The following is a 25,528-nucleotide window of genomic DNA, read 5'->3' on the forward strand; positions in this document are numbered from 1 at the left end:
AATCTAAATCTGTCTATATGGTTGGATCTCTGTGCTCGGTTTATTTAAAACATGGCATTTGGAGAGAGGTAAAATACCAGCGCGCTGTGTCTTCGCCTTTTTTTTTTTTTTTCTCCAAAGCAGATTTGTTGGGTGTATTTGCTGTAGCAGTGCAGTAAAGAGGCATGTGCCTATTGTGACAGACCAGACCTTCTTTGTACTGTTAATTCTAATAAAAATAATCATCTACATTGATTTATAAGGATGGAATGGAGTGGGGACATTGATTTAAAAGAAGAGAACGGCTATGAACAGTTTGATTTATAGTGGTATTAAAGCAAATGATTCAGATTTAGTTTGTACATTCTAAGGTTGCTTGTCCAGTGGTTAGTTGTCAAAATATATTCAGCAAAGAGCAGTCAATTTCTCACTGAGCAATACACCCCTGATAGAACGTATAATTTATTCAAGCCCAGGCCATATTTTGTGCTTGATATGTGGGAGGCTGCTACCTGCACATCAGTGGTTCTTAGGTAGGAGAGGATTACTTTAGAATGAGATAAATAACCTTATCAGACAATAATTTTATGGGACAAGAATGTAAATGCAGTGAGTAATCAGAGAGCATGTAAATAGCAGCTAATTTTCAGAACCATCACCACTCAGTTTGCAAAGTGTCCTTCCTGTTTAAGAGAATGAAACTCAGCTGCCACAAGGAGTGTAATATCCTCAGTGGTCAGTTATGATGGGAAGAAAACCAAGTAGGGTTTTGTTGTGATAAAAGTCCCTCATATGGTGATCGTGGTGGATTTATTGTGCTTCCTGGAAACCTTGGTTGGGCTCCCAAACTGAGGATTTGTGTCCTTTCTCAGTTTTTCCATAGCCCTCTGCATTCCTCGGTCACAGAATGGGTCACACGGAGGCACAATTGTTGCCTACCTTGGGTCTCACTACCTTAAAACTATAAACTGCTCAGGGTTAAGATCCAGCTCTTTCTCCACATTTGGCAGATGGACGTATGCACTAAACATTGAATGAGGAAACTATTTCCATGCCATTTGAGTCCTAGTCGTTTGTCTAACATATACAGGTGACCTCAGGAGCTCCCAGTTTTTAATGCGATTCCAAAAATCACTGCCTCACATAGTTCTGGTTCAGAGTTCCCATCTTTAATTTGATGGGTTTTGACGAGATATATCATCTTCAGTTATGTTCTGAATTTTGGTGATTTATTTGTTTTGAATCCCCGAGCTAACCAATTATTTCAGTAATCACTACTTCTTACCAGTAATGTGTGTTTCTATAGGGAGCATGACTTCGGCGACTTCACCTATCATTTTAAAATGGGACCCCAAAAGTTTGGAAATCCGGACACTAACGGTGGAGAGGCTTTTGGAGCCACTTGTTACACAGGTAAGGGATGATCTGTAACACTTTGTTGCTTGGATATGTTTCTGTCGTGATTATGTCATGACTCTTCAAAAGCTTAGAAATCTTTAAGAGTAAATTATACATCCTGCCATAATGCTAAATACTGAAGATATGTTACTGCCTGAACTATGGACAGTTTTATTGCCCAATAACATTTGAAGTGCCTTAAAAAAAAAAAAAAAAAAAAAAAACCTTACGATAGAATTTTTTTTGAAATTAAATTGATGAAATAATTAAAGAGGGGGCATTGGTGAAGGGTCTGTGTTTCATAGTAATGAATTAAAAGTTTAAATAAGCCATTCCTAGCTCACTTTCAGAGGCTCATGCACAGTTGGGAAGAGCCGTATTGACTATTTAAGAGCAAAGTATATGACTTTTCTTTAGTTGACAATGGATAATTTATCATGTTAGAAAAATGAAATGGTCCATTGTTTTTGTTGTCACATTTGCCACATCTCTGCAGGTGACTGTCAATAGAAAACAAATTCTCAGAATTTAAGTTTTAAATGTTAAGTTTTAGTATCTTATGAAGCATGTTCTTTGCTATATTAAACTTAGACATACATGGAATGTGAAAATTAAAGATTTTTATGGTATATTTTTAGGGAAATTTTATGCCAAATTAAGTCAAAGTTTATTTTTGTTTCTTTTTTTCGTTATTATTATTTTTTAAATTTAAATTCAATTACTGTTTTTTCCATACTAGTTTTCTAGAGCTGCTGTAATAAATTACCACTTAGTTAAAACAGGGATAGTAAAGGCCTTGCTTGCAAAACTCCTTGACTAAATATCTAATCACATCACAAATTTATTATTTTATGGTTCTGGAGGTCAGAAATCCTAAAGTCAAGGTGTTGGCAGAGCTGCATTCCTTGTAGAGGCTCTGGCAGAAAGTGCATGCCCTTCCTTGTCTTTTGCATCTTCTGAAGTCTGTTTGTCTTCTCTTGCCTCTTCCTCCATATTCAAAGCCAGCAATGCAACATCTTCAAATCTCTGACTCTGACTTCTGCTTCTGTCCTAACATCTCCTCATACCTCCTTCTTGAAAGGACTTTCTGATTACATTGGGCCCACTGAAATACTCCAAGATAATCTCAAGATCCTTAACCAAATAATAGTCATTTAAGATAACATAGTCACAGTTTCCAGGGATTAGGACATGGACATCTTTGGGGGTCATTATTCAGCTCAGCATAATCTGCCCTCTGCCCACCCCCAAATTCACATCCTTTCTATGTGGAAAACACATTTACCACATCCTGAGATTCTTCAACACCTCAACCTATTATAGAATAATTTCAAGTCCAAAATCTCATGAAAATTTCATCAGCTTAAGAACTCCAAATCTTGTCATCTAAATCATCTAAAGTAGGTGTGGGTAGGGCTCTGATTATAGTCCATTCTTGAACAAAATTCCTCTCTGTTACCTGTGAAACTAGAAAACTATATATATATATGTTATATATATATATAGACACACACACACAAACACACATATATATGCACACATGTGTGTATATATATATATGACTATATATCTATAGATATATATTCCCAAAATGCATTGGGATAAGATGCACAGGAAAAACAAAATAGGTATAGATAGTCCCACTACAAAAGGGAAAAAGTGGAAGAAAAAAAGGATTATCAGCTTCAAGCAATTTAGAAATCCAGCTGGGCAAATTTCCTTAGACTTGAAAGTTTGGGAACAACTGGCAGTGTTTCTACTGATAAACATTCTTCTTCTTCTTCTTTTTTTTAAATTTTAAGATTTTGTTCATTTATTTGAGAGAGAGAGACAGATAGACAGACAGATGCAGAGATAGTGAGAGAAAACACATGTGGGAAGGAGAGGGAGAAGCAGGCCCTGACATAGGGCTCCATCCCAGGATCCTGGAATCTTGACCTCAACTGAAGACAGACGCTTAACTGACTGAGCCTGCCAGGCGCCCCTTGCGGTTCTCCCCTGTGTTTCTCTGGGATTCACTGTATTAGAAAAGGGGCTACTTTACAGAATATTCCCAGATAATCCCATTTCTATTTTGGGCCTCTGCTGAAATGGTCAAAGCCATCCATGAATCACATGCCTAATCTCTTCAGAGAAGCAATTTGTGTGACTGATAACTCTGAGCTTTCAGTCCTTCCAAGGCACAAGCCAAAGGTTATCTAGACTCAACAATTGGCTTTCTCTCCAGAGCATGCTTTCTGAGAGTGAGTTTTCTAATTTTAGTGCCTTTTGCAATTTACATAGGATGAGAATTTTCCAAATCATCAAGTCCTGGTTCTTTTAACAGTTCTCTCAATTTCTTTCTTTCTTCTCACATTTTACTACAAGCAGGGAGAAGAAACCAGGGCACTCCTTCCACACCGTGCTTGGAAAACTCCTTGACTAAATATCTAGGTTCATCCTGTACAATTCTGATTTCCATATAATTGTTAAGATACAATTCGTCCAAGCTTTCATTCACTGTCTCTTGCATTTCCCAATAGCACATTCATTTTTTTTTTCTGAGCCTTCTCCAGCATCTCCTTTAACATCTGTGTTATTTCAGTCTTCTTATAATGATTTCGATATCCTCTCAGATGAGAGAGGCTTTCTCTAACATGCTCCTCGCTTCCTTCTGAGTCCTTGCAAGCAAGGCCTTTACTATCCCTGTTTTAACTAAGAGTCAGTGCAAGGCCATTGGATTTCTCTATTAACATTCTTTAAATTTTTCTAATATCTGTCCATTATCAATTACAAAGCCACTTCCACTTTTTTAGATGTTTGTAATAGCAGCACCCTACTCCCTAGAATGTATGTTTCCAATTGCCACTATAACAAATTGCTACAACCTGAGTAGGTCAAAGAAACACAGACTTACTATTCTGTAGTTTCAGAGGTCAGAACTAAGAATCAAAGTGTGGTAGGGCTGTGTTCTGTAAGGAGGACATTCCTTTCCTTTTTCAGTATACGGTGGGTACCTGCATTTCTTGGTTGTGGGGGTTTCATCCTTCTATAAAGCCAGCAGCATTCCACTTTCAACTGTTCCTCTGACATCAGCTTATACCATCTTACCTTCTCCTCTGACTCTCCGACTTCTCTCTAATGAGGTTCCTTGTGATGACATTGGAACCACCCAGATATTCTAAGATAATCTCTCCCTCTTGAGATCTTTAAACTAATCACATCCGCAAAGTCCCTTTGTTTCTGAAGATAACATACTCACAAGTTTTCAGATGTAGGAAATGGGTATCTTTGTTAGTAATTGTTAAACCATTTCATTAGATTTATGTATATTTTTCAGTTAATCATGATTTTTGTTAGCTCCATGAAAATTTCTTCAAGAAACACTTAGTACTGATAGGTGCTTAGATATGGGAAGATGTTGGCTACTCAGATTATAGACTGTAGACTAAGGTCTATGCATGAATTGTTTGTTATTGGTCTACAATACGCACAGAAATGGAGAGTAAGTGCTTTTAAATTTTTATGACTATTTTATAGGATAATTTTGTCTGTTGAATAATTTTAGACTTATTTTTTTTAGACTTATGTTTTTTGTCTTTAAATTTTTGAATCATTCATTTTGTTGTATTTTATTTTATTTTATTATTTTTTTAATTTTTTATTTTTTATAAACATATATTTTTTATAAACATATATTTTTATCCCCAGGTCTGTGAATCACCAGGTTTACACACTTCACAGCACTCACCAAATCACATACCCTCCCCAATGTCCATAATCCCACCCCCTTCTCCCCAACCCCCTCCCCCCGGCAACCCTCAGTTTGTTTTGTGAGATTAAGAGTCACTTATGGTTTGTCTCCCTCCCAATCCCATCTTGTTTCATTTATTCTTCTACCCACTTAAGCCTCCATGTTGCATCACCACGTCCTCATATCAGGGAGATCATATGATAGTTGTCTTTCTCTGCTTGACTTATTTCGCTAAGCATGATATGCTCTAGTTCCATCCACGTTGTTGCAAATGGCAAGATTTCATTTCTTTTGATGGCTGCATAGTATTCCATTGTGTATATATACCACATCTTCTTGATCCATTCATCTGTTGATGGACATCTAGGTTCTTTCCATAGTTTGGCTATTGTGGACATTGCTGCTATAAACATTCGGGTGCATGTGTCCCTTTGGATCACTACATTTGTATCTTTAGGGTAAATACCCAATAGTGCAATTGCTGGGTCATATGTTGTATTTTATAGGGCTTTGATTTATGAGGTATTATATACAAAAATATGAATAACAAGAATGAATAACAAAAATATGACTTTTTATCATAGAAAGCATGAGAAAGACTGGCTTAGGAGATACTTTGGAGTCAGGTCAGTCTGGTCTGAAATGTAGTTCCTTCAGCCTACTTAAAAGCAGAATGCCTTTTTCTAGCCTCAGAATTTTGCCTTCAGGTTACATATCAATATATTTAATCCTTATCTTACAGATTAAATGAAGCACAATAATTAAAATACAATAACTGGTATAAAGTAAATGTTGATTAAATATAGTTTTCATTTTTCTGGTTTTGGTGGCTATATATTCAGGCTTGTGTTAGCCATTACCTAACACTGTATAAGTCAAGGAGAAAGATATAAATGAATCTGGCATAGGAAAACAAAATATTACACATAATCTAATTTTTATTTCTTAAAATTTTTATGTATTTCTATTTCACTCTATATTTCATTTCTCTAAAGAATAGCATACCAGGGGGCGCCTGGGTGGCTCAGTGGTTTAACCTCTGCCTTTGGCTCAGGTCATGATCTCAGGGTCCTGGGATCGAGCTCTACCTTGGGCTCTCTGCTCAGCAGAGAGCCTGCTTACCCTTGCCTGCTCTCTGCCTACTTGTGATCTCTGTCAAATAAATAAATAAAATATTTTTTAAAATTATTTTTTTTCCATATCTTTCAGTCTAGGTAAGTAAATTCTGTCAGATAAAAGCAATGCATTAAAAACATTGCCTGGGTGGCTCAGTGGGTTAAGCCTCTGCCTTCAGCTCAGGTCATGATCCCAGGGTCCTGGGATCAAGTCCTGTGTGGGGCTCTCTGCTCAGTGGGGAGCCTGCTTCCCTTCTCTCTCTGCCAGTCTCTCTGCCTCCTTGTGACTTCTCTCTCTCTGTCAAATAAATGAATAAAAATCTTAAAAAAAAGGTTAGGACAAATAAATGTCTAATTCGTATTTGTTCATTTACTATAATAGAATATGTAAAACTCTCCTTGAATTTCACATAGTGACTTAGCACTCTAATGAGTCTTGGCAGCCCTTTAATATCTTCTCGTATCTCTATGGCTTATCTTTCTTTTTGGTTTTCCTACCCTGACTTAGAGAGAGATTCTTTCAAAAATGTGACTTTTTAGACAAGCATCTCTATTATTTCCTCTAATTTTATAGCTCTGCTATGAAATCTAAGCATTCCCTCCACCTAGAATAAAACCTTAATGATAGGACTGATATGATTGTTGACCTTTGAAGGTTATGAATCAGAAAGGAGAGATAAGAAAATACTGGACATAAACTCCTGTGCAACATTCTTTTTAAAAAGGTAGAACTGAGAAAGAAAACTAAATCAAGGCCCTATTTGTGTCACACACACACATACACACACACATACACACACCCCTTTATAAGTTGAATAAAGTTTATAGTGGCATTCAGTGGTGTAGTGTGCTCATACCCATCTTAGTTTTTTCTGATAGCAATAGATAAGTAATGAAATAAATATCAGAAATTAAGCATTCTTTGTCAAATTCATTCACTATTATAAGAAAAATCACATTAGGAATTTATTATTGATAAATAAAGTGTCCAACAAAACTATTTTATTTTGATCATAATATATATGAGGTGGAATATTATCTTATAATGTTGAGATGGCAAGATCCTTTTTGGAGAATCTTTATATTATGGAAATCATGAAATTTCAAATGAGAAAGGATTTATCTTAGAAAGGTTAGTCCTTGAACAAGGTGCCCAAATTTTTTATAAATTCCAAAAAGTAATTTTTTTAAAAGATTTTATTCATTTATTTGACAGACAGAGATCACAAGTAGGCAGAGCAGCAGGCAGAGAGAGGGGGGGAAGCAGGCTCCCCGCTGAGCAGAGAGCCCGATGCGGGGCTTGATCCCAGGACCCTGAGACCATGACCTGAGCCAAAGGCAGAGGCTTAACCCACTGAGCCACCCAGGTGCCCCAAAAGTAAAAATTTTTAATAGGCTGCATCCTGTGATACTAAGTTTTATTAGAAAGCTAAAATACTTGATTAGGCAATTTTATTGGAAAACTAAAAAAATAACACATTAGAAATTAAGAAACACTCTTAGATAACTCTTGAACCAAAGGGAAATACAAAGTATATATGAGTTAATGAAAAAGATGATGTCTTCCTAACAAAATATACACACCCAATAAAAGCTGTGCTCAGTACAAAATGTTAGCTTTAAATGCCTTTTTTATTAACAAATAAAAAAATAAACCAAGGGGTTCATCTTAAGAAATTAGAAGAAGAACATCTAAAGAAACTAGAACAGAATTTAATTAACAATGGAAACTGGGATCAGTAAAATAGAATACAAAGGTTAAAGTAGTTAAATAAATTCAAAATTTGATTCTTTGAAATGGCCAATAAAAATCCTTCAACACACAAATTATGGAAAAGATATAAAGAAAAATGTACAGGATTTTGAATGAGAAAGCATAAATAACTCCAGGAACAGAGAGGTTAAAAGAAGCAATAGTAGACTATTATATGCAAGTTTACTCTGATGAAACTGTGCAAACCTACAGGAAGGGAAGGGAATAAGTTCCTAGAAAACTTTAAATTACCACAGTATTTCCAGAAGGAACTGGAAAACTGGAATGAGGCATATAAATATTGGTAGGCTATTTAAAGATCTGTTATCAAAAAACATCAGAACAGATGGATGCGTATCTAAATATTATTAGACATTTAAAGAACTGATAATCACAATGTTATTTAAACTACCATTCCAACTATCGTAAAAGATAAACAACTCCTTGATCATTTTTCAAGAATCATAATTTTATTATTAAAAATTCAAGATCATTTTTTAAGAATCATAATTTTATTATTAAAAATTCAAGATATTAAAATAGCATTTTTTTACAAAAAGACAATGATGGTTCTATATCATTTCTGAGTTTAAATGCAACAAAAAACACCAAAAAACAAAAACCAAAAATTCGTAAAATATAGCAAGTACCATCCAGCAGTATGTTCAAAGATCAGCATACATGTAACAAAATAGGAAGTTTTTCAGAAATATAATGATAGCCTACTGTGAGGAAATAAATAAAAATATTTCAGTAGCTCATTTGATTAAACCATTAGATGCTAAAAAGCATTTGAGAGTATAGCTTAGCAATAAAAACGAGCAACTATTGATATATGCAAAAACTTGGATGACTCTCCAGAGGAAAAAAAAGCTAATCACATAAGATTAGATACTATATTATTCCATTTATGTATCAGCTTTGAAATACCAAAATTATAGAAGCGGAGAAAAGGTTATAGTTGAGGACAGAGTGAGGGTGGAATGGAGGTGGGTATGGCTAGAAAAAAGGTACCATGAGAGATTCTTGTAGTGATGAAAATGTTATGCATCTGGATCAAACCAATGTCAGTAAGCTAATTGTGATTTTGTGTCACAGTTTTGAAAAAAATGTTACCAAAGGGAAAACAGTAAAGAGTGTGTAGTATTAAAAAAAAAGACATTTGATAGAATTTTACACTTATTTCTACTAAAAAGTCAAAATAGAAATGGGGTCAAACTTTTAAAATAAAGGAATGTACCATGCAAACATAGGAATAGGACATAGAAAACACTTTTTCTGATATTGTAATAAAAAATCAATATTAGAATGGGGTTATGTGGCTAGATAGAAGATAAATGTTTAAAAAATAAAGTTTCCATTTGTTCTAAGCAGCTAGAAATCAAAACAGGAAAATATTCTCTTTTTAACTGAAAAAATATATAAGGACAATTACTTTTCCTATATAGAATGAAAATTAATCTTATAATTAATTTAATGTGAAAATTTGTAATTATTTTTATGCCATTGAAGTAGAGGTTATGTATGCACAAGCTTTGAATCAAGGAGGTTTGATTTTAAGTACAGCATCCACAGTGATAACTTGAACATGTTACTTAATGTGTCACCAAATGTAAATTATAGATAATAATTTGTAACCAATAGGATTATTGAAGCGATACATGAGATGGTGCATTAAAGTGATTGATGAAGTATCTGATGTTATCCTGATACAAGTTTGCTCCTAATGCTGTGTTCTTCACTACCTGGTAGTAATGGCTTTCCAGTTATTAGAGAACGGGTGCCATGTGTAAAATAGGGATTCATTAGATATTTTCTTTAGAAAAATATTTTAATGCAGATTTAGAAAAAAATAAATTGTGTGTTATATTTACTCAAAGATTACTTAAGCAGGACCTTCTAAAGTTACTGGGAATTCAGTTTAAGCAATCTAATGAAACTCAGTCTATCACAATAGGATAGAATGGAATTTGCTGAAATTCAGTTCCTTATTTCCTTTTAGAAAGATGGATCTGCAACTTAAATAACAATAAGCATTTGGAAAAAAGAATACCATTGATGTTTAATGAGCTGTTCTAAATAGGTGTAATGGGGAAAGACCCTCCTAATAAGAGAACCTTTCTTTAATCATTTCCAGTATTATTTTGAGTAGTGTCTATGGGCCTCTTTTAGGTTAGGCTCTGGAGACTTCTATAACTAGGTCCTTTAAAATTGTCCTCAAAAATTAACTATTTTAAAAGCTAAATAATTAGAACTTCATATACTTAAGAATATTGTTAAATTTAAAAAAAACCTTGATTTTCTTTTTTTAATATATTAATCTTCTTAAAGGAGTCATCTGTGTAACTCACAACTATAATTAATTTCCTTGATGCATTTAAAATTAGGAAATCATGAGATTTAAATTTAAAATCAGGGGAAATTATTCTAGAAATAAACTGAGAATTATTCTAGAAATAAACTGTTACTAAAAATTGAAGTAACTTCTAAGACTTAAGCCAGAGCGTGCCTCTTATGTTATCCCATAGTCTGTCTTACATAGTTCCTAAGAGTATTTTCTGTATGAATCTACCAGAAGAATGAAAGCATAAAATGAGGTCTCATGATACCCATCTGTCTGGAGCATATCATTATTGAGAACTACCTTAATTCATGGTTTATTCATGAGGTTCAAATATTAACATAGTTGGGTGGTTTCCATGGTGACACTACAATATTACAATAAATTGTATACCTTTGTCAAAGAGTTTAAATTGTATAAAAAGTAAAGGATGTGCTAAAAGCAAAAGCTTTGAATTCCTTTAAACTGGTTTATTTCTTTGATCAATGTTATATATAGCTTGATTACTCTGTTTCCAAGTATTTTCCTATTTTTATTGTTTAATATTTTCATACCAATCCCATTTTAATTTTTAAATGCTATTTTCCTTGTCTGAAAGAAATGTTGTAGCTTATCTGTCTTTAATAGAAGTTTCTGGGGCAACTGGGTGGCTCAGAGGGTTAAAGCCTGTGCCCTCGGCTCAGGTCACTATCCCAGGGTCCTTGGATCGAGCACATCGGGCTCTCTGCTCAGTGGGGAGCCTGCTTCCTCCTCTCTCTCTGCCTGCCTCTCTGCCTACTTGTGATCTCTGTCAAATAAATAAATAAAATCTTTAAAAAAAATAGAAGTTTCTGTGTGTGAATGAACTACATAAAATACCATAAATTTTATTTTAAAAATCTCTTTATTTTATATTAAAAATAGGATTTGCAAAGAAATAATAAGGTTATGATTTAGAAGCTTACTTATCACATATATAAATATTTAATTGAAAGATTATAAAGTATTTTATTGTTTTGCAAATATTGTTTTATCCCCTAATGTTAACTTTTTTTTAATGTTGCATTTTTGTTTTGTTTTATTCTGTTTTATTTTACAGAATATATATACGTTATTTAGTTGTTATATTGGAAATAGTTCTTCAAATTGAGTTTTTATGGTAAATTGCTTGGTAGTTATTGTGTTTGCCACTTCTGAAATAAGAGTTTAATTGACTAGTATATTGTGTGGGGTTAGATTAATTTCTGTTTTGGGATTATGTTCAAAATTTTGATGTCTGCTACCAGATGGGAATGATGCTCTTTTTGTTTTACGGCCAGCTGTGTTGGCCATGTTTTGAAACTTAAGTAATGTATGGAGCCCTTTTAAACAAACAAACAAACAAACAAAAAAACAAGACAAATTTTTCCCAAATCCTGACCTGAAGTAGGATGAATATAGAATTATGTATGCACATATGTGTATTCATAAAGAAAGTTACAAAATAAGTACCAAAACCACAAAAACAAAACCTGAAATTAACATTAATTTGATGGATGATGTTACATCATTGCATGTGATGTTAATGATTATGTGACTACTCTAGCTCTGGGTCTTTTGTGTTTGGCAAACACTCACTACCATGTACCATGTGATGTGTCAATTCTCCCCCTACCTTTAAAATCAACTACAGAAAATCAGAATTATTGAGTGCACCGTGGCATCATTTCCCCTTGTTTAGCATAAATGTAGTCACAGTTAACACACAACATCTGCCTCCATTTCCTTCTTATTAACATAGGACAACAAAAGTTAAGGAGTATGATCTAATATGGTTTTAGAATACAGGCCAACTATATTAACAATGATGCAAATAACTTCTCTTCTATCAAAATATTCTCTTTCAATAATCTCTGACTTAAATACAGTGATTATTTTATGAATGCTAATAAGACAAATTTGATTTAGTAGAGGATAAAAGAGAAGTCCTAAGTTGCTATGAAATGAGTGCTCTACATGCTACCTCAGTTTATTAATTTATTGTTCTCCATGAGAAAGGGGGTTTTAGAGGGTTTCCCTCACGCTTCATTAAACTCACCAATCCTGATTTCTTGTGGCCTGCTTGTAGGGATGGATAAGTTGCTGAACTAAATTTCCTAAATTACTTCCCCTAGAGTTTTGTCATTTCTTTGGACAGTTTTTAACTGCTCTTGTTTTAGTTGGAGCTCTTCTCCATTAGCACAGAACTAACCATAGATAATCCAGAGCCTCTAATAAGAAAAGGAGGAGAAATCCTAATATTTCTTGAGTAGTAACTATGTATCTGAAAGTATCTGAGATATTTCTAGGAGTTTTCATTACTCCTTGGGTCAACTTGGTGAAGTCAATTTTATTTTCTCCATTTTATAGACAAAAAAAGAGAGACTTAGACCACATAATAAAAGGCCTTGCTTGAATTGGACTAAATAAGTCTGCTGCTCCTAAGGTAAATATGGACTGAAAATATTGAATTGGCAAGTTGCTAGTACATCAACCATAGAGAATTGATAGAGTAAAATGGGAAGAGAGTAAAGGATTAAATTGAAGGTGGGTAAGGGGTGAACTCTTGACTATAGATTCCAAGCTAAAGTTGCTGTGTGTGTGTGGCGGGGGGGTGACGGTGAGTTAAATAGTTGATGGGGCTTAAGGAGGGCACTTGTGATGAACACTGGGTGTTGTATGTAAGTGATGAGTCATTAAATTCTCCTCCTAAAACCAGTATTACAGTGTATGTTAACTAACTAGAATTTAAATAAAAACTTGAAACAAGCAAACAGAAAAGAGGAAAAGAAGCAAGCCAAAGAGAACTGAATATATTTGTACAGCCAGGAATTAGTTCGTTTTCTTGTTTGCATCACATAATTCTTGCTCACACCAGATATTTGCTGCAAACATGACATAAACAAATTCCTTAACATTCAAATGAATAAACTAAACTAAAAACCTATTTTCCCTACTAAGTGGTTAATGCATGTGAATTCTCAAACTTCGCAGTAACTGTTTGTTTTATTCTGTTTGGCCACAAACTCAAAACTTAAAAATATTTTTCCTCTTGCACTTCCCATTTCAGCAAACAGCAACTATTTTAAATGGGAAAATGTACTTAAAACTAAATTTAAAAATTAATTTCAGAAAAGAATAATGATATTTTATGTGCTTGAAACTGGACAATGAACAAAATCTTATGCATACTAATTCCAAAATTTCAAGCAAGAAATTGTGGGAGGTTAGCTAACAAAATTGCTCAAAACTACTTTGGAAAATATAGAAACTTTATCTGAGCTAGTGACCAAAAAATCCACTTTACCAAGCGTGAGCATGCCTACAAAGTGACAGAATTGCACTTACTCGGGAGCCCTGAACTAGCAAACTAATTAAAGCTTGTCAGAGATCTGAGATTTAGGATTGGGGCATGGCAGCACACCTGCTTTTCTGTTTCTTGTCATCCTCTTAAAAGTACAAAAGATATGCTTTGTTTTCACATAATTAAGAAGGAAAGAAGGCCAGGAAAAGTCATAGGAAACCTAACCAGCTATTTTTTTTTTCATTCTGACATAATTCCGAGTCCTTCTGGAATTCGGCTGTCTTGGCTTCCTGGCTGTGACTTTGCCGTCTGTGCTTTATCTTATTTATCTACCTCAGCTTTAAGTGTTTGTGTTTTTCAGGGCTTAGAGTTGGTACTCCTCTTTTCTTTTTTCTGCATTTTCCTCCAATTAATTCTACCCATCTCTATGGCCTTAAGTATTGTCAATATACTGACAATTTTGTATCTTCAGCCTACATGTCTTTTCTGAACTCCAATTTCTATCTTCAGCCTGCCTCTCTCCCCTGAACCTTTGTCTCACACCTAGGAATTCTCCTTGGTTTCTCTTTTCTCCAATATGCCCTCCTCTTTCCATGTCTGCTGCTAAAGTCCTGGTTCTAAACCCAAGTCCTTTCACACCAACACCCAACATGGTCACTTACTAAATAATCCACCAATCCCAGTTCTGCTCACTTCCTGTACATTCTCTAAATGGCAATTAGAATGGTCATTGGAAACAATGTATAATCTGATCATATAATTTTCCACTTTAAGACCGTGCCATTAAACTTGCTGTTGCCAAGAAGAGGAAATCTTCCTTCTTGCTGGACTATGCAAGCTATGATCAGTGGTACAAGACTCCTATAGAAGATGACTGGATCCTGCATTCAACTCATCCCATGGATACACTTGGGCAACACCCACATCAGTGTAAATAACCCAGGAAGTGTCTGGCAGAACAGACTTTCCACAGTGAAACACAGAGAAAAAGCCACATCAAAGAGGTTAGGAAGGTCAAAGACCATCAGGAACCAAGGTGACCCATGAGACTGTCCATGGCTGGGAGGGATGGTGCAAGCACAGAGAAGGGACAGGAGCAGACACCAAGCACCCCAGGCATGGATGACCCACACTGAGAATCCAAACCCCCAAAACATTTGGCTTTCAAAACCAGAGGAGCTTAACATTCATTGGTTTTAACACATGGAACTTTAAAACTCAGAAGCTTGGCTCTGGGAGAGCCAGAGGACATTCAGAAACTGCATTTAAAGAGACAGCTTAACAAATAGTGCTGCTGAGATACAGCATAAATCAACAGAAAAATTCCTGGGATACATGGAAAGAAGATTTATTTACTAATCTCAGAACATGTGCTGGAGAAGCAGGGATCTTTGGGAGACTTCTCTAAGAACAAAAGAACTTATAGTCGACATTTCCCTCCCTCAGCCCCAAGCCTAGAAACAGGACCAGCTGCAGGAATGAGGGAAGCACAGATGCTCTCCACGTAACTTGCTAAGAGTGTGTCCTGTCCTCGTACACTCCTGTGGACCCACCCTGCCCATCCAACCCAGCCTGCACAGGAGTGCTCCAAAGCAGAGCCACGACCATGGCATTGTGCTCACAGCCCTGAAAGAGACCAGCATTACCCTAAAGTGATTCCTGCCCAAGGCTATATGTATCAGTTTGATTGCAACCCCAACAGTGTGCTGGGCGTAGACATCTGGTCTGACTGCAGGTCCTGCCCACCAACAAAAGCTTCCCAGAGGACATTACAGAGAAAACACCTTACAGTTCAGTGCAACAGCAGCTCTAGTAATTGTCTGGTCTGACCCTTCAGTGGCCCCACACTGGCTTACTAACAGCACAGGGACCATACCCTGCCCACAATAGGCAAAGAAAACCATTGCAGACAACTAGGCAGAAGGAAAATGTAGCTCAATCACAACAGCATGGTACATGCAACAGACATAGGAGACATCCCTGAAATGCCAGGTTCTAGTGAACTGGGGATATTGTGCTACAGGATACCACAGAACTTCTTCTTCATAAGGCCATGACTTTTAAGAGCAGGACATGCAGCTGACTTTCCTAACACATAAAAACAGGGGCGCCTAGGTGGCTCAGTGGGTTAAAGTCTCTGCCTTCGACTCAGGTCGTGATCCCAGGGTCCTGGGATCGAGCCCCGCATCGGGCTCTCTGCTCAGTGCAGAGCCTGCTTCTCTCTCTCTCTCTCTGCCTGCCTCTCTGCCTACTTGTGTTCTTGTCTGTCAAATAAATAAATAAAATCTTAAAAAAAAAAAAAAACAGACACAGACTTACACAAAAAGAGGAGACAGAGGAGCATATCCCAAATGAAAGGACAAGACAAATTCACAGCAAGAGAACTAAATAAAATGGACATAGATAATATGCTTGTTAGAGAATTTAAAGTAGTGATCATAAAGATACTCACTAGACTTGAAGAGTGAGTGGAAGTTCTCAGTGAGACCCTCAGCAAAGAGAGAGAAACAAAAAAGAACCACAGAGACAAAGAACTCTATAACTGAAATTAGAAATATACTAAATGGAATAAGCAGTAGAATAGAGGAAGCAGAAGAACAAATAAGCAACCAGGAGGACAGAATAATGGAAAACAATGAAGCTGAAGAGGAGAAAGAAAAAAAAGTTTAATAAAAAATGAAAATAGATTAAGGGAACTTCGTGAAACCAAGTGAATAACATTTACATCAGAGAGATCCCAGAAGAAGAACATAAAGAAAGGGGCAGAAAAATTATTTGGCAATAAGTGATAGGTGAGAACTTCCCTAATCTAGAGAAGTAAACAGAAGTCCAGATCCAGGAGATACAGAGTCCCCAACAAATCAACTCAAGGAGGTCTACATTAAAACATATAGTATTTAAATGGCAAAAAGTACTGATAAAGAGAGAATCTTAAAAGCTGCAAGAGAAAACTGTTACATACAAGGAAAACCTCATAAGGCTATTAGCTGATTTTTCTGCAGGAACTTTGCAGGCCAGAAGAAAGTGGCATGATACATTCTGAGTGCTGAAAGGAAAATAAACCTGCAGCCAAGAATATTCTATCCAGCAAAGCTATGATTCAGAAGAGAAGAAGAGATAAAGAGTTTCCCAGACAAAGAAAAGTTAAAGGAATCCATATCTACTAAACCAGCCTTACAAGAAATGTTAAAGAGGACTCTTTCAATGGAATAGAAGGACCAGAAGCAGGAATAAGAAAAGTAGGAAGCACAAAAGTATATCTAAAAAAATCAGTCCAGAGATTTATAAAAATAAAAGGATGTAAAGTATGACACTATATACCTCAAATGTGTGTGAGGGGGATAGGAGTAAAAATTTAGTGTTTTTAAAATGGGTTGAAACTTAAGTAGCTCAATATAGAATGTTATATTCTTAAGATTTTCTATAAAACCTAATGGTAACCACAAATCAAAAAAACAAGTAATAGACATGCAAAAGATAAAGAAAAGGAATCCCAGTCTTTTATTAAAGAAAGCCAGCAAAGCATAAAGAAAGGGGAAGAGAAGAAAGGAACGGAGAAGAACCACAAAAACAGCTGTAAAATGAGTAACACATGTCCATAAGTACACAGCTATTAGTAATTACTATGAGTGTAATTAGACTAAATGCTCCAGCCAAAACATACAGGGTGATGGAATGGATTAAAAAAGCAAGACCTATCAATATGCAGAATAAGAGATTCATGTCAGATTAAAGACATGCAAGACTGAAGAAACAGGGGCACCTGTGTGAAGCATCTGATTCAGTTTCAGCTCAGGTCATGATCTCATGGTCATGAGATGGAGCTCTGTGTTGGGCTCTGCATTCAGCACAGAGTCAGTACTTGAAATTGTCTCCTTCTCCCCTTGAACCTCCCCCTACTCAGGCACTTTCTCTCTCTAAAATAAATAAATAAGATCTTTTAAAAAAAAGAAAGTGAGGCAATGGAAAACATTTGTCATACAAATGGAAGTAAAGGGAATTCCAGGATAGCAATGCTTATATTGGACAAAATAGACTTGAAAACGGGTACTGTAACAAAAGACAAAGAAGGACATTACATTATCATAAAGGAAACAATCCAACAAGAAGATATAACAATTGTAGATATTTATGCACCCAAAATGGGAGCACCCAAATACATAAAGTAGCTGTTAATAAACCTAAAGGAAGCAATCAATAGTAATACAATAATAGTAGGAGACTTCAGCATCCCACTTACATTAATGGATAGATCATCCAAACAAAAAAATCAGTAAGGAAACAGTGGCTCTGAATGATACATTGGACCAGGTGGATCTAACAGATACATTGAGAGCAGCCCATCCTAAAGCAGCAGAATACACTTTCTTTTCAAGTGTACATGGAACATTCTTCAAAATAGATCACATACACAGCCATAAAACAAATCTTAAAAAATTAAAAAACACTGAAATCATAGTATACATCATCTCTGATCACAATGATGTAGAACTAGACAACAGCTGCAAGAAAAAAATCTGGAAGGAGCACAAATATACAGAGGTTAAATAACATGCTACTAAACAATGAGTGGGTCAATCAAGTAATCAAAGAGGAAATCGAAAATTACATGGAGACAAAGGAAAATGAAAACACAATGCTCTAAAATCTTTCAGATTCAGCAAGAGCTTTTCTGTAGAGGGAAGTTTATAACAATACAGGCCTACTTCAAGAAGCCAGAAAAATCTCAAACAACCTAACATTTAAGTTAAAGGAGCTCTGAAAAGAACAAAAAATACCCAGAGCTATTAAAAGGAAGAAAATAATGAGTAGAGCAGAAATAAGCAATAGTACAGAAATATGAAACCAGGAACTGTTTCTTTGGAAAAATCAACCAGATTGATAGACCTTTAGTCAGACTCACTAAAGAAAGAGAGAGACAGAGGAGGAGACAGAGAGAAAACTAAAATAAACAAAACTAGAAATTGGAGAAATAACTGACACACAGAAATATAAAGGATTGTAAAAGGTTTTATAAAAAATTTTATGCCAACAAATTAGACAACCTAAAAGAAATAGACACATTCCTAGAAACACACAACGTCCCAAAACTGAATCAGGAGAAGTAGAAAATGTCAACAAATTGATAGCCAACAATGAAATTCAATCCGTAATCAAGAAACTCCCAAAAACAACAACAACCAAAAAAAAAAAAAAAAAAAAAAGAAAGAAAGAAAGAAACTCCCAACAAACAAATGTTCAGAGTTTTACAGGTGAATTTGACTGAATATTTGAAAAAGAGTTAATACCTATTTTTTCAAACTATTCTGAAAACTAGAAATGGGAAGGAATGTTCCCAAATTCATTCTCCTATACCAGCATTACCCTGAGACCAAAATCAGATCAAGATAATCAAGATACTATAAGAAAAGAAAATTACAGGCTAGTGTATCTGTGTATCTGTATATATCAGTGTATCTGATGAACATAGATACAAAAATCCTCAGCAAAATATTAAGAAATGGAATCCAACAATACATTAAAAAAATCATTCGGGTACCTGGGTGGCTCAGTGGGTTAAGCCTCTGCCTTAGGCTTAGGTCATGATCTCAGGGTCCTGGGATCAAGGCCCGCCTGGGGCTCTCTGCTCAGTAGGGAGCCTGCTTCCCCCATCACTCTGCCTGCCTCTTTGCCTACCTGCGATTTCTCTCTATGTCAAATAAATAAATAAATCTTTAAAAAAAAATCATCCACCACAGTCAAGTGACATTTATTCCTGGGATGCAAGTCTGGCTCAATATTTGCAAATCAGGGGCCCTGAGTGGCTCAGTCGGTTAAGTGTCCATCTTGGTCTCAAGTCATGACCCGAGGATCTTGGGATTGAGTCTCACCTTGGGCTCCCTGCTCGGGGCCGGGCGGTCTACTTTTCCCTGCCCCCTCACCTCTCCCTTGTTTTTGCTCTCTCTCTCTCAAATTTTCTCTCTCAAATAAATAAATAAAATCTTAAAAAATATTTGCAAACCAATCAACATGATACATCACACCAATAGAAAGAATATGAAGCCATAATAATTTCCAGTAGATGAAGAAAAAGCATTTGACAAAGTATAACATCCATTCATGATTAAAAACCCTCAACAAAGTAGAGTTAGAAGAAACATAACTCAACATAATAAAGCCATATATGAAAAACCCAAGCTAGCATCATACTCAATGATAAACAAATGAGAACTTTTTCTCTACAATCAGGAACAAAACAGGGATGTCTTCCTTTACCACTTTTATTCAACATAGTAGTACAAGTCCTAGTCATAGCAGTTGAACAAGAGAAAGAACTATAAGATATCAAAATTGGTAAGGAAGAAGTAAAGCTTTCACTGTTTGCAGATGACATGAAACTATACATAAAAAAACCTTAAGGACTCCACAAAGTAACTACTAGAACTAATACATGGATTCAGTAGGGTCATAGGATACAAAATCAATATACAGAAATAAGTTGCATTTCTATGCATTAATAATGAAGCAGCAGAACGAGAAATTTTTTAAAAAATCCCATTTGTAGGTGCACCAAAAATAATGAAATACCTAAGAATAAACTTAACAATGGTAGTGAAAGATCTATATTCTGAAAGCTATAAAACACTGATGAAAGAAATTGAAGTGGATGCAAACAAATGGAAAGGTATTCCATGCTCATGGTTAGGAAGAAGAAATGTTAAAATGTTCATACCACAGAAAGCAATGTACAGGTTCAATGCAATTCCTATCAGAATACAAACAGCATTTTTCATAGAAGTAGCATAAATAATTCTAAAATTTATATGGAACCCCAAAGACCCCCAATAGCCAAAGTAATCTTGAAAAAGAACAAAGCTGGTGGTATCACAATTCTAGTTTTCTGATATGTTACAAAGCTGTAATAATCAAAGCAGTATGTCACTGGCAAAAAAATATGCCCATAAATCAATCGAACAGAGTATATAGCCTAGAAATAAACCAATGATTATATGGTTAATTGATCTATGACAAAGAAGGCAGGAATATGCAATGGGGAAAAGTCTCTTCAACAAATGATGTTGGGAAACCTGCATAGCTACATACAAAAGAATGAAACTGGACCACTTTTTCACAGAGGCATATGCCTCTCTTTCTGCATAGGGTGAGGCTGCTCTTTTAATGCTATTACTGGCTCCATTATGTCTTAGAGCCCCTATGTTATCATTTTTCTGCTGTCTCAGACAACTTTCCTGACTCTTTTTTTTTTTTTAAAGTACCTGCCCTTTGCTCCACCTTCTCCATGCTTTACCTGTTTCTTTCTTTCAGAGCACTTATCACCATTTGTAATTGTTATATGTATATTTCTGTGTGTTTTGTCTGATTTCTCCGATAGGTAGAAAACTGTGAGGATAGGGATGATGTCAGTCTTACTCACATATATATTCCCAGTATCTTGGATATTTAAATATTAGATAAATATTTGTTGAATGATTAAATATTTCTCTTTTTTAAAAAAGTCCAGTTTGTATATTTCCTTTTTGCCTGCCTCATTCTTCCCAAATTCATTAGTAATAAGTAGTAGTTATATGCTGCAGTAGTCTTTTTATGAAACTTGTCAAGTAGCAGTTGTTGTTATGAGATTTCATGGATGGAAATTTGTATTGGTTTTCTAAGAGTGTGTATAAATGTTTTGTGTATAGTGTATAATGTATAGTGACCAATAAGAAATAGCATTTTTATTTTCATATGCTTAAATCAGTAATATTTCATATTCATAATAAGGGGCATAAGATACATACATAATTTATGCATTCTATTATATATTTGTATATGTACATGTAGAAAAAATTACTGTCTTTTCACATCACCTATAAATAATCTATATTTTCTTTAGAAAATAATTTTGCTTGACCTGTGTTCAATGAAACTGTTCTTCTCAGTTATCAGTGTTCAAGGGAATATATGAGCTTTAATATAACTTTGGGCAAAAGGATCTTCATTAAAGTTTCTCAAAACATTATGAACTTCCTATTTGTTGAACTGGCACTGGAATATTGGTACCAAACATAGCTATTATCGCTCTTGTGCAACTTAGTTTACTCTTCAAATATCCTTCCTTGACTGCTATCTGATCATGATTGCTAGGTTTAATAAAAAAAAAAAAAAAAAGAAAAGAAAAAGAAAAGAAAAGTTGAGGGCACCCAGCATACCCAGCATATTTGAAGTTCAGATAAGCAGCAAATCATTGGATATTATAAATATGCCCTATGCAATAATTGAGACATACTAAGAGTACTTGTTATAATTATTATGTAGGCTCTGGAGCAAGAATTGATTTCATTACTAATTTGTAAGTTCTAGATAATGCAAAAATTAATATCTCAAATGAGTATGTTAGCAATGCAGGAAAACATAAGCAGAGATTGTCAACACTGTTTTTTAGAGCAACTTTTGACCACTTCACTATAAATACAACTTCTTCATTTGTGTTTCTTTTTATTCCTGTTCTTGTCACTCCTGCTTCGATTTCTATCCTCAGTCCAAAAAGAACTGCTTTCAATTTCTAAAACTGAGTGATGTCTCATTTTACATATGCTTAGAAATTCTCTTCTCTTTCTTTTCCCTTAGACTGGCTAGACTGGCTAGCACCTACACATCCTTCAGTTCTTATCCTAGATGCTGCTTTCTTCAGTTGGTTTTTTTTTTTTTTTTTTTTTTTTTAACACCCACAAACCTGGCTTGGTCTCCACTGCCTTAGAGCATCCTGTATTTCCCCTCATTATGTTTCAAACTGCAGTGTTAGAATTCCTTGTTTTAAATGTGTGTATGCGTGCTTGTGTGTCTAGGTTTTTGCATGCATATGTGCTTGTGAGTTTTGTTTGTATTATCCATGAGACCAGAAATTCTTTTCTCTGTATATTCTTGTCTTGACCTGGCATGCAGTAATTACTTGGTAAATCTCTGTCACATGAGTAGAAGAATGATGATCTCTTTGCTGACACAGTAAGTGCTCTCCTGAATTTTTTTTTTTAAATGCCCTTCTTACTTAATGAGAATCTTTCTTTCTGTCTTTTTCTCTCTTCCTTTTGCTCCCTTGCTTTTCACTAATATAAGTCTCCAAGCTAAACAGAGCTAAGATACAGTTTTGGGAGCAACTCAACTATAATTATTAGGTTATACTGTCTTTTTTTTTTAAAGTATATTTTAAAAATTAATGGGCTTAAGAGAATGTCATATCTGCTGGTCAGTCCTTTTACTAATAATTTTGTGTTTTATCATCCCAAGAATATTGATAATTATTGCCATATTATTACCTGTGTTTGGAAAATGAAAGGGAAATAGGATCTATGCTTGATTTCTTCAGATCTGCAACATGTTAGTTAAATTTTAAAATGAAAACAATGTATAAATTACTTGAATATGCTATTGTTACAAAATATTATTGTAAATGTACTATGGAGCCCTGTGGTAATGGCTGAGATTAGTAATTTCATTTTAAACTGCAGTTTTCAATGGCTTATTTAACACCAGCTCCCAGTTTATACTGTTGACTGAAACTTTTCAAGCTTGTTTTTATCCCCAAGGGGAATTTTATAAAGAGATGAGACAAAAATCCCTTTAGGGGATTTATTCAAGCATGGTAAAAATGATTTTCACCCGATTATTAAAAAATATCAGAATATTTAGGTAGGTTGTACATTTTTAAATGGTTCCCAGACTTTATCCTTCATAGGAGCATGTTTCCCAGAATGGACAGGCATTGTACTGAATCAGGGAAGGTGGACATTTGTTCTGGATTTGCTCCAGATTTAGCAAGGGAAAGGATTTTAGGGATATATTTTCTCTAGTGTTGCCTGATGCTTTGATGGGCCTTATCCTTTTGAGCAAGAATTGTTATTTTATCACAGTTTAGGAATGGTAGTTTAATTAGGTTATATTTGAAGTAGGTACTATGAATTGGAATTATAATTCTATTTTTAGAAACGGCACCTTTATTAAAGTATGTGTGATTACTCAATTCCTATTGTTGGTTCATGTCTGGCCAGGCTTACTTCATTCATTTAATCTGCTTTTCCTCTGCACAGACAAGTTTTATAACTCCATGTATTTTAGAACACCACCTGTAGGAATGGGTTCTTAACTATGGTCCCAATCCTGGTGCTCAATACTGCTCCACACTTCCTGATGCACAGCTTCTCTTCCCGATACAGTCCCATTTGATGTTCTATAAGCAGCAATGGGGAAATACTAGGATTTGGTGAGCCTATTTGTGGGAAACAGTCTTTTATAATAAAACATAGTTGTATGGAGATGATGATGAATTGGGTATAAAACATGGCTCATGAACTGGAGACATCACAAGTCAGACCACAGGAAGTTCTGAAGAGGTGCTCATCACAAGTCAGACCACAGGAAATTCTGGAGAGGTGCTCTGTAGAAGGTATACACATCAGATGTTCTTTGTTTTCCCTTTTTGCTAATAAACTTGTGACTTTGGGAAATTACTGTGGTTTTTTTTTTCTTTTTAAGAATTATTTATTTATTTGAGAGAGAGCAAGCAAGCCAGGGGAGGGGCAGTGGGAGAGAAACCTAAGCAGATTCCATTCTGAGCACAGAGCCAAATGCGGGGCTCCATCTCAGGACCCTGAGATCATGACCTGAGCCACAATCAAGAGTCGGATGCTCAACCAACTGAACCACCCAGGTGCCCATTACTCGGGTTTTTTAAATAGAATGAGACCATAATATATTTCCCATATATCGTCCTGCAGCATTTTCCTTTTTGAAACAAAACTATTCCTTAAAATACCCTAGATCTGAATAAATAAATAAATAAATAAATAAATAAAAGAAAGAAAAATACCACAGATCTAAGAGACCATAAATGTGGGTGACTTAAGAAACCAACTGAATTCTAAGTATTTTTTAGAATGAGTGGTATGGCAGGCCCCATACTTAATCTCTTATTCCTGAGTTCTGTTACTTTCGTTTTCCACTTCCAGGTTTATTCTCTGTTTATGGAGTTCAGATAAGGGAACTTATTTGTAGGGACTCTGTCTGTTAACACTGTAAGCTATAGACACCTCACGGTCGCCTGAGACAGAGGTGGACAGATTGTATCTTTGTCCAGCCTGGGTTACACTAGAGACTTTCAGATTCTCAGTTCTGGGATTCTGGTACATAATTAGAGTTCCACCCAGTCTGGTAGGTCTTCAGATTGCTAGGGAGCAAAATCAACTTAAAACAACCCAGTATTCAATAATCAGGAAGAGGAGGGCTCATTTTTTTTTTTTTTTTTTTTTTTTGGTAAGGTTTTATTTATGTATTTGACAGAGAGAAACACAGTGACAGAGGGAACACAAGCAGGGGGAATAGGAGAGGGAGAAGCAGGCTTCCCACGGAGCAGGGAGCCCGATGCGGGCCTCGATCCCAGGACCCTGGGATCATGACCCAAGCTGACGGTGGATGCTTAATGACTGAGCGACCCAGGCTTGCACCATGGCATCAGGTGGTCAAACACAGAAGAGACCAAGATTAGCATTTTTAACAAAACAAACGCCTGGTATATTGCAGGTCTTGCAGTATGTACAGTTAAAAATACTTAAGGGGACTCTGTATTTTCAGTTACCTTCAGTTGCAGAAAACCATCCTCAAGATCGTTTCTGATGAGGAGAGAACAAAATGGAAAAAGAAATTGGATAGCAATTTTAAATAATAGGCCTGTGAGAAGAAATACAAATGAATGTGGGGAAAGAGTGTGGAATGGTTGAGATGTTAGCCTTGTTAGGGGAACCCTAGAGCATATGAGAGAAACAATTAAAAATTAAGGTTTGTAGTAATAAATAAGTGGGAAAGGTAATAAAAAGTTTTGGAAAATTTGTAAAGAATCATGTGTGGGAAGGAAGCCTGCAGAGGGAAAACTTAAAAA

The 25,528-nt window shown here is 35.4% G+C and overlaps 1 protein-coding gene across 6 annotated transcripts in view; it reads left to right on the forward strand.

Moving 5' to 3' along the window:
• The window catches only part of CTNNA2 (catenin alpha 2), a 1,142,447-nt gene that overhangs the window by 140,826 nt on the left and 976,093 nt on the right, over positions 1-25,528 (forward strand). For all 6 annotated transcript variants that reach the window (XM_059188197.1, XM_059188196.1, XM_059188200.1 and 3 more), the window contains one exon: positions 1,286-1,392. In XM_059188197.1, coding sequence (XP_059044180.1) covers positions 1,291-1,392 — 102 coding nt within the window. In that variant the 5' untranslated portion in view covers positions 1,286-1,290. The remainder of the gene's footprint in view (positions 1-1,285; positions 1,393-25,528) is intronic.

Source organism: Mustela lutreola, chromosome 9, assembly GCF_030435805.1.
Source record: "Mustela lutreola isolate mMusLut2 chromosome 9, mMusLut2.pri, whole genome shotgun sequence".
Classification (NCBI taxonomy): domain Eukaryota; kingdom Metazoa; phylum Chordata; class Mammalia; order Carnivora; family Mustelidae; genus Mustela; species Mustela lutreola.